General features: G+C 39.0%; 3 protein-coding genes across 6 annotated transcripts in view; 2 read left to right on the top strand and 1 right to left on the bottom strand.

Annotated features, from left to right (window-relative positions):
• The window catches only part of gck (glucokinase (hexokinase 4)), a 6,950-nt gene extending 2,231 nt beyond the window's left edge, over positions 1-4,719 (top strand). The window contains exons 1-10 of one of the 4 annotated variants that reach the window (XM_063896778.1): positions 18-225; positions 736-898; positions 1,019-1,173; positions 1,367-1,486; positions 1,600-1,695; positions 1,795-1,894; positions 1,989-2,172; positions 2,826-2,981; positions 3,249-3,482; positions 3,735-4,719. In XM_063896778.1, the coding sequence (XP_063752848.1) occupies positions 139-225; positions 736-898; positions 1,019-1,173; positions 1,367-1,486; positions 1,600-1,695; positions 1,795-1,894; positions 1,989-2,172; positions 2,826-2,981; positions 3,249-3,482; positions 3,735-3,882 (1,443 nt within the window). In that variant the 5' untranslated portion in view covers positions 18-138 and the 3' untranslated portion in view covers positions 3,883-4,719. Of the gene's footprint in view, positions 1-17; positions 226-735; positions 899-1,003; positions 1,174-1,366; positions 1,487-1,599; positions 1,696-1,794; positions 1,895-1,988; positions 2,173-2,825; positions 2,982-3,248; positions 3,483-3,734 lie in introns of those variants that run through there. The other 3 variants (XM_063896777.1, XM_063896781.1, XM_063896780.1) reach the window with 3 other exon arrangements.
• A 422-nt stretch (positions 4,720-5,141) lies between these two features.
• On the top strand, positions 5,142-6,935 carry myl7 (myosin, light chain 7, regulatory). The gene is made up of 7 exons (XM_063896783.1): positions 5,142-5,257; positions 5,381-5,482; positions 5,933-6,008; positions 6,138-6,242; positions 6,324-6,402; positions 6,505-6,553; positions 6,642-6,935. Exons 1-7 carry the CDS (start codon positions 5,255-5,257, stop codon positions 6,744-6,746), a joined length of 519 nt encoding a protein of 172 aa, XP_063752853.1. The 5' UTR covers positions 5,142-5,254; the 3' UTR covers positions 6,747-6,935.
• A 1,506-nt stretch (positions 6,936-8,441) lies between these two features.
• Positions 8,442-15,025, bottom strand: agpat9l (1-acylglycerol-3-phosphate O-acyltransferase 9, like). The gene is made up of 14 exons (XM_063896782.1): positions 14,972-15,025; positions 14,243-14,444; positions 14,093-14,156; positions 12,824-12,972; positions 12,577-12,722; positions 12,099-12,173; positions 11,895-11,984; positions 11,718-11,811; positions 11,504-11,619; positions 11,105-11,160; positions 10,794-10,879; positions 10,556-10,684; positions 10,379-10,458; positions 8,442-10,059 (listed from the first exon to the last, which is right to left on the bottom strand). Exons 2-14 carry the CDS (start codon positions 14,384-14,386, stop codon positions 9,951-9,953), a joined length of 1,338 nt encoding a protein of 445 aa, XP_063752852.1. The 5' UTR covers positions 14,387-14,444; positions 14,972-15,025; the 3' UTR covers positions 8,442-9,950.
• Positions 15,026-16,486: the final 1,461 nt, after the last annotated feature.

Below are 16,486 nucleotides of genomic sequence, written 5' to 3'. Positions count from 1 at the left end.
CCACTTCACCTGAGCATAAAATCAGCTGAGGTTCTCATTCAGTGCAACTCACACTTCACTGACTCTGCACACACACAGGGTGGACACACACTCACCACCCACCTAGAAACCCTTGCAGAGACTAATTTAGTTAAAGCTATGAAGATGCCGTGTGTCAGCTCTCATCTCAACCAGATGGTGAACATGCCTTGTAGCTACAGCTCAGTGGTTGATAAAATCCTATTGGTAAGATTCACTTTTCTGTTTGATGAGACTTCGTAAAGCTTAAAATGATTTGGAACGTTAGTATTGTTAGAGATTGGTACTTTTATTGCATGTGACTTTTATGTGAATTAACCGTAATCTTTACACACAGACTGCACCATGTTGTTTCAGAAGCAACTCTGGGTGAGAAGCTTGATTGTATTAGTTGTTCAGATGCTACTTTGTCCTGTATATTACTGAAAACATGATTGTATGTGGGAACTCTGAAGCAGAAATTGAAGTCCTCAGCAATTCCTTCCATTGTTTTGTATTGTAAAGTAGCGTTTTTCTCTCTCTTCGTCTCATTGGTTGGTGCTCTGATTCCTTCTCTGCTGTTGCTGCTTATAATTTTTCTCTCTTGTTTTGAAACCTCACACATTTTTGAAATAGGTGTTTCTCAGTATGCAAAGAAGTGTGTTTCCAGTGCATGTGTGTATACTTACCAATACAATTGAATGGTTTCCTTGAAAATGTTATCTGCTCTTGTTGCAGGTAGAGGAGATCTTGTCAGAGTTCAAGTTGAAGAAGGAAGAGCTTAAAGAAGTTATGAAAAGGATGCAGCATGAGATGGACAGAGGATTGCGTTTAGAGACGCATGAAGAGGCCAGTGTCAAAATGCTTCCAACATATGTCTGCTCGACCCCTGAGGGATCAGGTAGAAACTCATTCTGTCACCATTAGACGATAGCTTAGTTGTTTTTTGTAATCTCATGATTATCACCTGTGCAGGTAAAGCCATTACGTGCACGTTCAGATGTAGTGTGTGTTTTAGCAGAGGTGGGAGATTTCCTGGCTCTCGACCTGGGGGGAACCAACTTTCGTGTGATGCTTGTGAAGGTGGGTGCAGATGAAGAGAGGATCTGGAATGTGGAGACCAAGAACCAGATGTACTCCATTCCTGAAGATGCCATGACCGGCACTGCTGAAATGGTTAGCATTGCAATTGTTTAAAGTGTTTTTCATGTTCATATCTCCTCACCAGTTTATTGTGTTTTACTTTATTGTACGTTCAAAATCCACGATTGTCAAATGTTTTAATGTCTGGTTTTCTCTAAATACAGAATGAAATTAGCACCAATTATAGGGAAATTACTCCAACATCTGATATCCTCTCTTTCTGCAGCTATTTGACTACATAGCAGAGTGCATGTCAGACTTTTTGGACAAACATAATTTGAAGCACAAGAAGCTTCCTCTGGGTTTTACCTTCTCCTTTCCAGTACGACATGAGGACATTGACAAGGTATGATGTTATACACTACATACACATGCACATATGTTTAAACAATCCCAAGATCGGTCAACAGTGCCAGACCTAAAAATGTATGTATCTTAAATTTCATTCACTTCCCACAGGGTATCCTGCTTAACTGGACCAAAGGCTTCAAGGCTTCTGGGGCCGAAGGGAACAACATTGTTGGTTTACTCAGAGATGCTATCAAGAGACGAGGGGTGAGTTACTGCATATTGGAAGTATTTTTTTTCTTAATCAACAAAACAAATTGGTGACAACCGGCTGGATGACTCTAAATCCATTGGTATTTGATGTAGGACTTTGAGATGGATGTGGTTGCCATGGTGAACGACACAGTAGCCACCATGATTTCCTGCTACTATGAGGATCGCAGCTGTGAAGTTGGGATGATTGTTGGTAAATAGCAACACATGTGACACTGATATGCACTATGAACATGCATGTAGAGCATATTTCAAGTTTGGTTTTTTTGTGCTTTTTTTGACACCAGGCACTGGTTGTAATGCATGCTACATGGAGGAGATGAGGACTGTGGAGCTGGTGGAAGGGGAGGAGGGCCGGATGTGTGTGAACACAGAGTGGGGGGCGTTCGGAAACAACGGGGAGCTGGAGGAGTTCAGACTGGAGTACGACAGAGTGGTGGACGAGAACTCCATTAACCCAGGACGGCAGCTGTAAGTGCATTCAGTTCAAACATTCAGTCACAGATATGAAACCTTGTCGATTGTTTGACCCAACTCTACATGTCTACCAACTTCATCTACTTTATTAACTCAAGTGTTTGTACTCATAGTAATATGATAGATTAACATTGTATTTTAAAGTTTGGCACACACTTTCACACTCTCATTGTCTTATTGTTTTTCTGAATTAATTATCCTTCTGCGGCAATACTCACCTGACTCTCACTTGAGCCTTCTGTGTGGTTGCTAAGCTACCAGTTGTTTTTCCCTGAGGATGACTGTAAATGGCTAGAGCTCTCATACGTCAGTGGTCAGTCAGCATGCAGGGGTGTCAGATTAATGACCCCTCTCCTCTGCTTGCCATAGTGCCTGTCGGCCTAATGGCTGTTTACCTTTTGCACTGGCAGTCCCTTAACACAGACAACTGCTGAGCCCAGCCTCATTGAGCCTTTTTAGCAGTGATGTTGTCATCTTCATCCGTTCTCCTTTTTTTAATTAAAAATGGTTGTTTGCTCTTGTGTGTTTGGTGAGGTGCATTTGCTTCCTGTTCTTTAACCCAATTTTAACATCCTGTCCTTGAGTTGCCACCCTATCAATATTTATTCAAAGTTACCTGTCTCTTCTGTTGTTTTCGCCTCCGGTAGATATGAGAAGCTTATCAGTGGGAAGTATATGGGAGAGCTGGTCAGGCTTGTTCTGATGAAGCTGGTGAATGAAGACCTGCTGTTCAACGGTGAGGCGTCAGAGCAGCTGAAGACACGTGGAAGCTTTGAGACGTGCTTTGTCTCACAGATGGAGAGGTGAGCATCAACAAATAGTACCATGGCTGCCGTTATCCTCCCATTAATACATCTTAAAAATATTTGGCCTATTAAAAAGAAACAGGACAAAAAAGGACTAGAACTGAAGATGATCAAGACATTATTTATCAATGTAGACAATAATTTGATTATCATAAGCAGACATTAATATACAAAAAATGATGATTAATTTTCATTAAAAAACCAAATAATACTACACATAGTTGTGATATTTATGTATTATGAACGTTTGCCCTTTTTTTCCAGTGACACTGGGGACAGAAAGCAAATTTACAACATCCTGTCCTCGCTGGGTGTTCTGCCATCAGAGCTGGATTGTGACATTGTGCGTTTGGTGTGCGAGAGAGTCTCCACTCGCTCTTCACATATGTGCGGCGCCGGGCTTGCAGCTGTGATCAACCGGATGCGGGAGCGACGCAGCCAAGAAGCCCTGAAGATCACAGTGGGGGTTGATGGATCTGTCTACAAGCTGCACCCATGGTGAGGAATCAATGTTTGAGACTTTTGAAGTATCCACATATTTATTATAAATACTTAACAAACTATAAGTAAATAGCAGAGGTGATTAGATGTACCCAAAATGCAGTGCTTCCAAATTATCTGCTTGTTGGACTTATATTTAGCTCCCTAAATCCACTTCATTGGAGAAAATAAATCTTAATTGTATGACTATACAATAGAGAGAAAGTGGAAAAGAAGTTGGAGGTCTGACATGTTGTTTCTTTATCTCAGGTTCCGTGAAAGATTCCACCAAATTGTCAGGGACCTCACGCCTCACTGTGAGATCACCTTCATCCAGTCGGAGGAGGGGAGTGGTCGTGGAGCCGCCCTTATCTCAGCAGTGGCCTGTAAGATGGCTGCCTGCATGCTGACCCAGTAAACTGAACTGTGATCTGAGAACATTGATGACAAGTCATTCAGAGTCGGCAGCTCCGGCCTTTTTTAGGCTCTGAGTGATGTGTCACTGACCGTCGGGCGGACACCCACAGCTGGATGATGTACAGACAAAAAAACAAGCTGTATTATACTGTATTTGGTAGCATTAGACCAGATTGTTGAAAAATATAATGTTCCTGAATCTGTGTATCACTGCCTATTGATAATGTTTGGGTATGAACTGGCCCATTTCAACAATGGTTAAGTATTATTGGTGATATGGTATAATGCCCATGCAAACCTGTTCCTTATATTACTTGTACATGTAAACCCAGGGAATTCATTTGTAAATGCTGCTACGATCTATGACTAAACCAACTATATTCTTTGTTATGCAGCGATTTCTGTTTGTGAGAAAGGAAATATTCAGTTGTCATGTATATTTCAATTATCCAAATCTATATGCATTTTAGTTATTGCATTGCAGTTTTCTAATGTGCATGATGAAATGTGCTTTGGATGTGAATAAGCCCAACTGTAAATAAAAATGCTTTAATAGACTCAACTATTATATTTAAACTTATGTAAATATCAGTTTAATTACCAAATATTATATTTAATACCAAAGCTGAAATGGAATAGCAAAATATTTTTTATGAGGTTTTGTGAATCAGAAAACAAATCCGATTGTCCCTGTACTGCAATAGGAAACGCTGTCCAAAGTGAATTAAAACACATCTTCAGTAGTATATAACTATGTTGCATTGTTGGAGGACCTCGGGACCTTGCCATTTCTTCACTGTAGTTTGTGTGCATATGACATTAAAGCCTTTGAATTGAATTGAATTATTTCATTTGGTGATACACCCGCTGCTTTAACAATTTTCTAAATCAGAGAGGTATGAAATAATAGTAGAATAGTTCATATACTGCCCCCTGTCTCTGCCTGGGAGACCTCTCAGTATACCATGCATTGGGATAAAAGGAAACCATTATATGTTTAGGAAATCTGTTGTGTATCATCACACAATGTTGTTTCTAAAGTCCTAAAAAAACCAAGAACACATAAAACATACATTAAAGTTAATGCACTGCTTGCTTTGAATTCAGGGGAGTTCATTAAATTCATTTGGTTGAGTGACGTCAGAGGTCACTTACCTCTCCATGCACTTCATATCTCTATTTTCAAGCTCAGAGGAATCCTGCTGCTTCACCTCTTATCAGCTACCTTCAGAAGCACACAGACAGCAGTGATGGCCATGTAAGGGACTGTGCTGCCCACCACAGGCTATTATAGGAGGGTAAAAGATAAGATGGGCTGTACATAAAACCCACCCCAGCGTCACACTCGGCTGGAAGCATACGATCATTCAGACATGGTAAGTCTGTGAGCATTTTCAGTCTTGCAATATTTTCAATCTGTGATCATTTGTTATTCTATATTGCAAATGTTTGTATACTTTTAGTGAGGAACTAAAACTTTTAGTTGTGCAACTTTTCAGGCAAGTAAGAAGGCCTCCAATAAGAGACAGAGGGGAGCACAGAAGTCATGCTCCAATGTCTTCTCCATGTTTGAGCAGTCCCAGATACAGGAGTTCAAAGAGGTAAAGTATTGAAATGTGCCTGCCTTCACTTAGCTCCCTTTAAACAATAATGTAGGAACCTGTGATTTTTTTATTTTCAAACCCGTGCATGAGAAGGGAAATGGAGGAAGGCCAATATCTAGGCTATTGGATTTCAATTAACTTAATCTCTATCAAAATGATTGAAGTGGCCAAATTGCGCAAATTGGCTATTTCTTCTTAAAAAACAGCTTCCTTTACGAGAAAACCCTATAAAACTCCAAAGAAACCTATTTATTTTTTGTTCTATTTTATAAAAACAGTAAAGGGAACTGTTGCATTGGAGCACCATTTTTCAAAAAGTAAACCCTCACATGCAATTCAACATACATTCTACATCTGAGTGAACTGTAAGTTGTATTCAACGGAAGTTCTCAAACATGTACCTATTTTATTTTAATTCTTTTCTATTTCGTGTTCTTTATCCTGTAGGCTTTTGGGTGCATTGACCAAGACAGAGATGGTGTTATCAAAAAACAGGACCTAAAGGAGACCTATGGACAGCTGGGTATTTTTATCTTTAACTCTTTACCTGGTTACAAAAATAAAAAGTATCTACTGATGCAACATGCTGTTCTTAATGCATTTAATATGTTAAAATGTATTTACTCTAATGCTCATATTCTCTGTGTGTTAGGGAAGCTTAATGTCGATGATGAAGAGCTAGATGCAATGTTGAATGAGGGGAAGGGTCCCATCAACTTCACTGTGTTCTTGTCTCTTTTTGGAGAGAAACTCAATGGTGAGAGCTTTTACACACGTCAAACTACATTCTTGAATTTACTTTGATGAATACGCTTGACGATGCTTTGTTGTCCTCCAGGCACCGATCCTGAAGACACCATACTGGGTGCCTTCAAGCTTTTTGACCCGAATGGGACGGGGTTTGTTAATAAGGACGAGTAAGATAAATATGAAATAGATTTCCCATTATTTATATTTCGCATATCATCAGCAACATTACATTATGTCATTTATCCAATACCTATTTTTTTTTCCTGCAGGTTTAAGCGATTACTGATGAACCAGGCTGATAAATTCACAGCAGAGGAGGTTTGTGTTTTTGTCATCTTTATAGTGATAGACACATGAACTATGCTTTGAGATTATATTTATGTCATTGTTATTGATGGACCTCTAGGTTGATCAGGCCTTTGCTCTCGCTCCTATTGACCCAACTGGCAACATCGACTACAAGTCCCTCTGCTACATCATCACACACGGAGATGAGAAGGAAGAATCTTAAGAAGGAGTTCATACAGGTTAACCTAACATGCTGATACCGCGTACAGGTTATCAATCAGTAACGTCAATGACTGGAGGATTAATGTTGGGACATCTGATTCACTTAACCTCAATTGTTAAATGCTGCAGTTCTGTTGGTTGAACCATTTCTTTGTATGCTATAGAGAATAAAATGTTCCCTAAAAGCTTTCCTTGTCGATTACAATTGTTTGTTTTGTAAAGTAAAAGTAAAGTAACAAAAAACAGCTTACCATTACTGTGATCATAAAATAAAAACGGGAACATCACACTCAAATGTCACATTCTTGAATATTTTAAAAATATTAATGGATTGTTTTCTAGACTCATCAGGAAATATGAAACCTCAGTTTAATAATCTTAGGGTTTAATACTTAATTTAAGTGAGTCCAATATTTTTTCTTACAAAATATGCTTTTAGTAGTAATTTGAGATCCTCTGTCTAAAAAATAGTTATGACAAAGAAGATGAAACCTTTTCAAGACCAAGTAGAAATGTATTCAAGCATTCCCACGATGACAAAGGCTGTTTTTCGCAGTAAAGTGAAGTAGGTAGAATAAAGTATAGTTAAGTTAATTCAAGTAAAGTAGGTAGAATAAAGTAAAGTGAGGTTAAGTTAAGTAAAGTAGGGAGACTAAAATATGGTAAAGTGTTTCCATCTCATTCAGAGCCTCACTGCTGTTCCCTTCTTTGAATACACTGTTGCCTTGGATACAACAACAAACACCTCCTAAACTCCACCACCACATTTTTCTGGACAGGGAACAAACAGCCGGTCAACAACAAGAGGAAGAGTGTGTGAAATCCTGCAAGATTTACTTTCAGCACATATTAATCATCAGGGCTGCTTCCAAATGATTGCGGGTTTATTTTTGGATTCCGAAAGTCTGTAGTTTTTACTGGCAGAGATGCCTATTGCCTCTGGAGCTGCAGGCAGGGTGGATGTTGGGGTAGGTGCTAGCACAACATGGACAGAAGATGGAGTGAAGAGGAAAAATAAACCTGCCAACTGGAACTGTAACTCCTATCTGCAACGGTAGGTAGAATACTGCACATGTACTGAGAAGTAACAGGTGTAACTTGTCCTTTCAAATTTAGAAAGGACAAGTGACACTATTGCTGTGATCCTTGAGTGCACAGAACAGAAAACGTTGTTTTTATTTTTACACTGAAATCAAATTATTGGGATATCAATGCAACTAAAACGTATTAAGAATGTTAAAAGAAGTTTGGTTTTAACATGTTTTGTGTTTGATAATAAAAAAAACATTGAATAATAATGTAGCAATGTCAAAAAGGCAAAAATGATAGTTTTTCAATTGACTATAATTATGTTCTTCATTAATTCATTAGTTTTCAATGCCAGAGAAAAATCAGCATTCTGCAAAGAATGATTGTATTTGGGTATTGCCTCTGCAGATGCTATAAAATCAACCAGCTGACACCAAGAGCATGTAGACACATGTTGTCATGTAGACACACTCACTGTCCAGTTATCCGGCAACTGATTACATTTTGATGCATAAGTAACAGAATAATAACATAACCAGCTTACCAGTTATCTATATGTAAAATCATTGCCCACAATAAACACAAGATTGTGAATGTGGGGGTTGTTCTGATTGTAGAAACCATTTTAATCATTGAGATTAAACCATAAAAGATTTGCCACACATCATCTTTTTTGGCTCTTTATTGCCAAGAGATAAAAGCATCTTACTTTAAAAACTGCTGGTTGTCATTTGAACTGCACAGAGGGAGACAGATGCGAGACACTAATCAGACTCATAAATATTTCACAGTACCATTTGTTTCTCTTGGCTTTTCGACTAAAACAAACAGACAGGAAGTCCAATCTTAAAAAGGCACTGTTCTCCAAAACACACTATTGTAAATAAATTAGTTTCAGCTTAGTTTCTTGGCAATGGCATGTCAACTTGTTTTCATCCTTGACAATTCCAGATATCAGGAACTCAAAGAGAGAAAGAAAATCAAAAGAATCGTGATTCAGGTGAGTACTGTTAACAAGTAGAGTTTGTGGGCTGTGAGACACAATATACCGTGACATGTGATTCACTCATATTAGTTTTAACACAGGAACACACCGAGCCCAGTGATAATGAAAATGATGGTGAGAAGAATGATAGTGAAAAAATTGATGGTGAGAACGCTGACAATATAAAACAAAACAAAATATTGGAAAAATGACTGTGAGTAAACTTTTTAATTTTTTTCAGGAGCCAAAGAAGTGAACTCACAGAAAAAAAGCAGCATAGACGAGGAGCACACTTCAGGAAAATTACCCAGTGAAGAGAGATCCAAAAAGTCTCAGCTGTGTGTTCTCCTTTAAGGCCATCCCTTCACATGTGGACATTTAAGGAACTATCCTTCACCCTCAACGCATGTATTATTTATGTGCAAACCCCATGTGTCTCGTGTCCCTGCTTTGCCTTTACTGCACTGTAAAAAAAAAGGTGTCAAAAGATGCTAAAAACCACAGAATAACACGTTTTCTTTTTGCATAACTAAACTATCAGTGTTGAATTCAAAAAAAGAAGTGTGAAAACAAGTTGCTTTAAAGTAAAAACTATGGTAAAGGTACCCATCAGTGTTAATTATGTTGCAGTACAACACTGCAAGACTTAAATACATAAAAGCATTATATCTTGTGTTTAGCTCTCTGCATCTGCCGTATTAAATAATATGACATGTCATGCTATAAAATAGTAAAACTACACAATGCCTACAGGTTATTTGGCATTGTATAAAACACACACTAAAACTAAAACTAAAAGTTGTCTTAAAAATATCATTGAACATCACATTAATGAGTTTACTGATGGAGACATCCATGAATCCAGTTGTTCTGACCATCGCATTGTCTGTAATCACACATTTCATTCGGAGCATTTCCATTCAATCACAACAGAAGCTAAAGTTTCTTCAGCAGAAGAAAAAAAAAAGAGAGAGAGCTTTCTTTTTATCAGAGCCACGGTCTGCGCCTCAATATTGCACTTTGTGAATCCCTGAGACTTGTTTTTCAGCTGTACCCGTGGTACCCATCCTGCTGTAATTGGCAAGATCAGGCCAAGCTCAAGGGAACATGAGAGGAGAGAGAAAGAGATGCCGGTTTCCAGTATATATTTTCCACATGGCAGGGATTTTTAGAGCGTACTAGCTGGTGGGGTCAGTCACTGTGGCTGCTGCTGTCGTCACCCACCACCATGCTACTGTACTGCTTCTGCTGCTCCTCTTTGAACCACACCTTCGGCTGCGACCTCTTCAGACCTCCATCCCTGCAGACAGAGGCAGCCAGGTGGATACAAGATAAGCCAAGAGTTTTACTTTATTGGTCGGCACTTTGAACCCCCTAAACAGAGTGCTATCTAGATTAATTAAATTAGGGAGAATCTCTACTGATTATATCTTTAACACCTGATATAAATAATTTAGATTGATAGAAAGCACTACAGGTCAGAGGATAAATATATATTTTTAGTCAAGATTTTTCCTTCACAAGATGTGTGTTCAAGCATTATTTTGAGTAAGTAAGTAAAATACTCTAGAATGAAGAAAAAACATTCAACTGAAGAAAGTACAATGGTTGAATCTTACCACTGTAGATCTACCAGCCCTCCCCGTCGAGCAATGGCTGACTTGACTCTGTTGGCAAACTGAACAGCATCTTCCCCCTCCTGCCATGTTGCAATGAAAACAAACTCAATATACTGCAATGTGTGTACATGTGGGGTGCCACATATGGGCTGCTCAAGTGCTTTGGGACATACACACCTGTTGGTGCATGGCAGGCAGATACCAGACATTACAGACGAGGGCCCAGCTGGTCATCATCCTCAGCAGGTAACTGACCATGCTGTGTTTGGAACTGTTCCAGAAAGCATCTCCAACATTTGGATCATACTAAGAAAAAATGCAAAAGCGCAGTGTGTAACTTTAAAACAAGTGAGCCAGTAGGCCACAAATAACTGAATGAGTGCTGGGGTGGTATTGACAGACAGGATTAAAGTACCTTAATAGCCACTGGATATATAGTTGCTCCAATTTCAAAACTTCCCTTCTTAAACATCATGACAGATGTGTTGTTGACACAGGTTCCTGTGGAAATCAGACATTGGAAGATAAAAGGGGACAGAGTTGTGTGAGCTTTGTCCAAACCCACATGAAATAGCTCATCATTAGTCACCACTGAGTGGCCAGACTACCATCAGGCCCTTGGCTAAAATATCAACAGCTACTGAGTCTTATCTTTTATGATACAGGGACAAACAACAAAAACGCTGTGGATAGAGTAACTCCATCATTCCACATGGTCGAACTTACCCTCTGGAAATATCAATATGGGGAGCTTTTCCTTGTCATTCACATGATCTTTCAACCTGGAAACAACACAAAGAGGTAATGGAAACCATCTCCTGACTTTTTAAATGTCTACATATTATCTTTGAAGAGTTTTTTCACATTTGGGACAAAAGATCAAACATCTGGAAGAAGTGTCTGATTGATATTATGAGATCCTGGAATCCAATGAGTCACTCTTGACTAGCAACTTTCCAAAACCTGCTGTTGCTTGGAAGAGATACAGAAACTCAAGATAATTTAACTGCCAGGAAAATGCCAACCTCTCTGGGTGCCAAAGCAGCCACGGAGACAAAATACAGACCAGAAAGACATGCACTGACAAGCCAGAGAAAAAACGCTGCAGTGAAGGAGTGAGCTCACCTTTTGGTCACTAGGTGGCGATCTCTCATCTCAGCTCTCTCAAACCAGACATGAGGACAAGACCTCACCATGGCTCTCTGGATGACTCCCATCAAACCTCCATGTACCTGACCCACCTGATGGAGACATTAGGACAGTTATGGCAGCAGGTCTTCATTTAGAATTACACATTTCCTACCAGTATAGAAAGTTCAACATGAAAGATTGTTTTTACCATAGCATAACACCCATCGTTGCAGAGAATCACTATGTCAATAGGAGAGGTGTGATTGGCCACACAGATTCCTCCTTTTTGTGGTTTATTTTCGCTGTTGTTCGGAGGTGAAGAGATGAGGTCAGAGTCAAATTATTTTCCTGATTGTTAAAAAGGTGAAGATGGAGACTTGTTTACCTGTCGTGATAGCGGATGGTGGCAGAAAGTCCTCGAGCACAGATCCTGTAGCACATCACATGCACCCATTCACTGAGCCAGAACTTCAACCTGGAAACACAAACACACAGGGGGGCTTAAAGGAAGAAGGAACCCTATCTATTAGTAAAGGAAATCTAAATATGGAATAGAATTATTCTTTGTGTGTTTGTAGATTTTAGCCACCTCCAATTTGGAAGTAATCCAACTGCAGATGTCCCTATGACCAACCAGGACAGGCCAATGCAAGCCAGAGTTATCCTGGAGAAAGTGGAACACATTCATTCATCAAATGTTCGGCACGTAAAATAAAAACGCAAACATGTAATATGAAAACTAAAATTACATTTTCAGTGTTTTGAGTCCAATAACCATAGTCTGATTGCAGCTTGTTAGAGAGGGCTATTTTGAAAGTACCAAAAATGTCTGGAAGAAATTGGTCAAACTTTGAAAAAGGCAGAAGATACAAATAAGTTATTTTTATGATTTTGCGATTTTGAAATCTGTATTATTTCTAATTATGTGCAATGCCTTGTTTCGTTGTATGCTGCTGCAACAAAAACAATTCAAAGTTTGGGATTAATAAAGTACTTCTTATCTTATCTTATTTGTGTCAGAACAACTTCATTTTGCAGCAAGAGGATTGGATTTAGCATTTGCGTACCTAAGCGGGGCGAGGATGCAGTATCTCACAAAGATGCCGATGCCATAGACCAGCGTCACCCTGGGACTGATGTACTGGAAATCGTTGTTGGTGCGAGTCAGTAAGTTCCACGACACCAGCTCCTCTGAAGTGAACCGCTGTGTCACCTATATTTGGAGTTGATTGAAATAAAAAAAATTAAAACATCACACTACACTAACAAGTCAACTTATTTAGTAAAAAATGGTGTTCTTGCAAATAAAGTTACCTCATCCTCTACAATGCTCTCGATTCCTTTTCGCGTGAAATAGAAACAGTCACTAAGTGCAAAATCACCGCCCACCAGTGGTTTGGGGCGACTGCGTCTGAGTTCCTCAAACTCTTTCTCCATAGAGCCATCGTCTCTCTGGATGAGACCTAACACACACACACACACACACACACACACACACACACACACACACACACACACACACACACACACACACACACACACACACACACACACACACACACACACACACACACACACACACACACACACACACACACACACACTACATTATCTAATAGAAAACTCAGCAGCAGCCCTGCCCTATCTTTAGAGATTGTGTTGATAGAGCCAGGAAAATAAATGGTTTCAGTCAGTGATAAAATTAAAAAAAATCTGATAAACGGGCATATTGAATCAGAGCACGAAACCATTCTGAGACTTTCCCTTCAGAGAGAAAAGATAAAACATAAAAATAAATATCAGCATGCTTCACCTAATATCTACAACTTGTGTCATTTGGCATAACGCAGCAGAGGAATCTGCACATTTCAACATTGAATACACTGAACTTTTACAGTATGAGCTTTTACAGCAAGAACATACATTTCTAACAATCTACCTTAAACCCACACATTTTGAACTGAAACACATAATTACAATAAGAGATATAGCTGTTCAAAGAGCAGGGATCTATCACTATCCACCAACAGCTCACAGAACAGTAGAGAAGTGGCCTCAACTTAATCCATTTGTCTGATAGTACTGCAGGCAAAGTCCAAAACCTTGAGAAACAAACTCTGTTTCCAATATTTCAAAATGATGTCTGCCTTATCGCTATTTATGAAGCAGTTTAAAGTTCTTGTTTTTATATTCCACATTCAAATGCAATGCTGAGATACTTTGGACTTTGCAGAGGCCACATTTTGCTGACATTACTTACGTCTTTATGTGTTACAGCGAGGGATACCCTCCTGTGCAGCTGATAATGAGTAAAGAGATCATGTCTTGTGAGGTGTAAGTTTGAGATGTTTGGGGCTAGATTCAAAATCCTTCTTATCTGCAAAGAGGAATCCTTACTCTTTTAAACCAGGCAATATCATTGCAACATGCATGATCAGACTTGTAATACATATCTTAAGAAATCCAGCAGTGAACACTATACTCACTATAGTCCAAACTTTCACAATAAAAGATATGACAATGACTTTTCTTTAGAACTGTCCTTAAGTCAAGTATTTTGTAATCACGCTGTTTTTTACTCACCATTAGATGCTGATGCTTTGAGTGTTCTTTCAACTGTGACTTTCTGTATGTTCAGCGTGGCCCACTGTAGAGGACACACAGACAGGAGGCATTTATGGCATCTGCATAGCCTAAGAAGTACATCTGTGAGAAATCCCAAAACAACAGTACCTCTAAGGTTTTCACCAGGATGTTCATGTAGGCCTCAGAGATGCCCAGTGAGAAGCCAAACATGGCAGGGATCATGATGAGGCTGATTACGAGGTACAGCCAAGTCTTCAGTGCCCAAAGGGCAAATGTCCAGAAATCCTCCATGTCCACCTGATTCCTTTGAGGTACAAGAGCAGCCCAGTGGCTCAGAAGGCGTGCAGTACTGTATGTGGGGAAAAGGGTGTTTATTTTAGTCATAAACGTTCAACATGGTCACCCAAATAAGATAGGTAGACATGATAGAGCAATCATTTTTACAATCACTTGTCACACTAAGGTCAACAAGTATCACAATGACATGCCCAGAAAACTAATACAACTCATCAAACACTCATAGTTAATTTAATCAGGAGTAAAGCCGCAACAGCACACACACACACACACACACACACACACACACACACACACACACACACACACACACACACACACACACACACACACACACACACACACACACACACACACACACACACACACACACACACACACACACACACACACACACACACACACACACACACACACACACTGGCGAACACTATCACATGTAATCGTGCCAACATAAACAAATCCATTTATAACCAAACTATGACAGGACCCCTCTCTGATTAAACTACAAGACTCTATACGACGGAGCTGTTCATGTTTTCAAAAGCTTTTACAAAAACTCGCAGCGGCTCATTTTACCTGTCAGAGTTAAATCCATGCCCTTCCTTCCCGAGGAGTGACTCAAAAGACTGAGTAGAGCGCGAGTTGTAAACACGCCCATATATCACTGGAACAAAGTTCACAGAGCAGCGCCTCCTGTGGACAACCAAAGAGGTGCAGACACGTGGTTCAGTGTTCATGATAGTGGGAAAATACATGTAGAAATGTTTTTCAAATTTTACTTTATAACTGTTAATATATTTTGTGCATGGCTGCTTTGTTTTAAAAAAAAATCTTAGTTAGTATTCTGCTATAATAAGGCCATTAATACAAAAGAGATTTTGATAAAGATAAAGTGTGTAATAATGAAACATATCATCAAGAACATATCATTATCTTAATAAAATACAACAAAAAAATATATATATTAACAAGTTGGTACATTTCTGACTTTGGATATAGCAGATTCACAAAATGAATACCAAATCTATTATTGAGGTTAACTTTGTTTCGGTGAAAGCAAGTTTATGTTGCATTAACTTCAATGGATTGTGATATAGGGATTCAGTTTATTTTGTCATTTGAGTGCATGTTTTATGAACTCAGCTTGCTGGTATTACTATATGTAGTGCTACAAACTTTTCTGAAAGCATCACACAGAAAAACCTTGATAAGGAATGTAGCCACAATCCATCTTTGTGTAAAATCTTTTCTCTCCCACCTAAGACTAACAAAAGGTCCTGATTATTTTTCCAGGTTCAGACATTTCACAGTCTGTTGCACATTACTGTAACAGGAGACTTCAGGGGGTCAGTTAGAGTAATGTCTGTGAGAATGATAAGAAGGCTTGGATACTTGGCAAAGATGCATTTTTCTAAAGAAAAAGGTCTGAATACCACAGTAACATATGCCAAAAATATATGCAATTCAGTAATGCAATTAATGTCTGAAATTGTTTCCTCTCATCAGAAACATGTTTCACTCTTACTTATTGAGAATTATTATTGGAAATTGTAATAAACAGTAGTCAATTTGTTCTTTTATGTCTTTATAGATGTTGATCATTTGGGATAATTGCCCAGGCTTGCAATTTTACACCAGGTATAGACATTCCAGATATGTGGTAAAACACCAGCCAACAACACACTGTTCGTCCTCTAATGTTAGGGTGTGCTGCTCCAGTGAGGCTGTGCTTGTTAGTTCTAAAAGTGTTTTATGTTAAAACCTCAACATACACAACAGCTTGTACAATACAGCTTCTGTTGCATGGCGGTTTTATTGGGTCCACATAAGAGGTACACCCCAATGTGGCCAATTAGTGTATACTGTTAAAGTAAGGTGGACTGAGATGAATGGTCATTATCTGTGTGAAACATTGGTTTGCTAAGTTATTTTAAGCTGATTCTTCATTCTCATAAATTGTCTTCTCTCTACTCCAAAAAAGATTTCTGGGGGACTGTTGGGAAAATATTTTATTTTATTAACAACTATGGTCTATATATCTTGAATCACTGCATTGTCTGCCTTTGTGTCTCTCATTCATCGCTGAAATGA

The sequence above is a fragment of the Eleginops maclovinus genome, chromosome 12 (genome assembly GCF_036324505.1).
Source record: "Eleginops maclovinus isolate JMC-PN-2008 ecotype Puerto Natales chromosome 12, JC_Emac_rtc_rv5, whole genome shotgun sequence".
In the NCBI taxonomy this organism is placed as follows: Eukaryota; Metazoa; Chordata; class Actinopteri; order Perciformes; family Eleginopidae; genus Eleginops; species Eleginops maclovinus.
The sequence above is the reverse complement of the archived record's forward strand: the minus strand, read 5'-3'. Positions and strand labels throughout refer to the sequence as shown.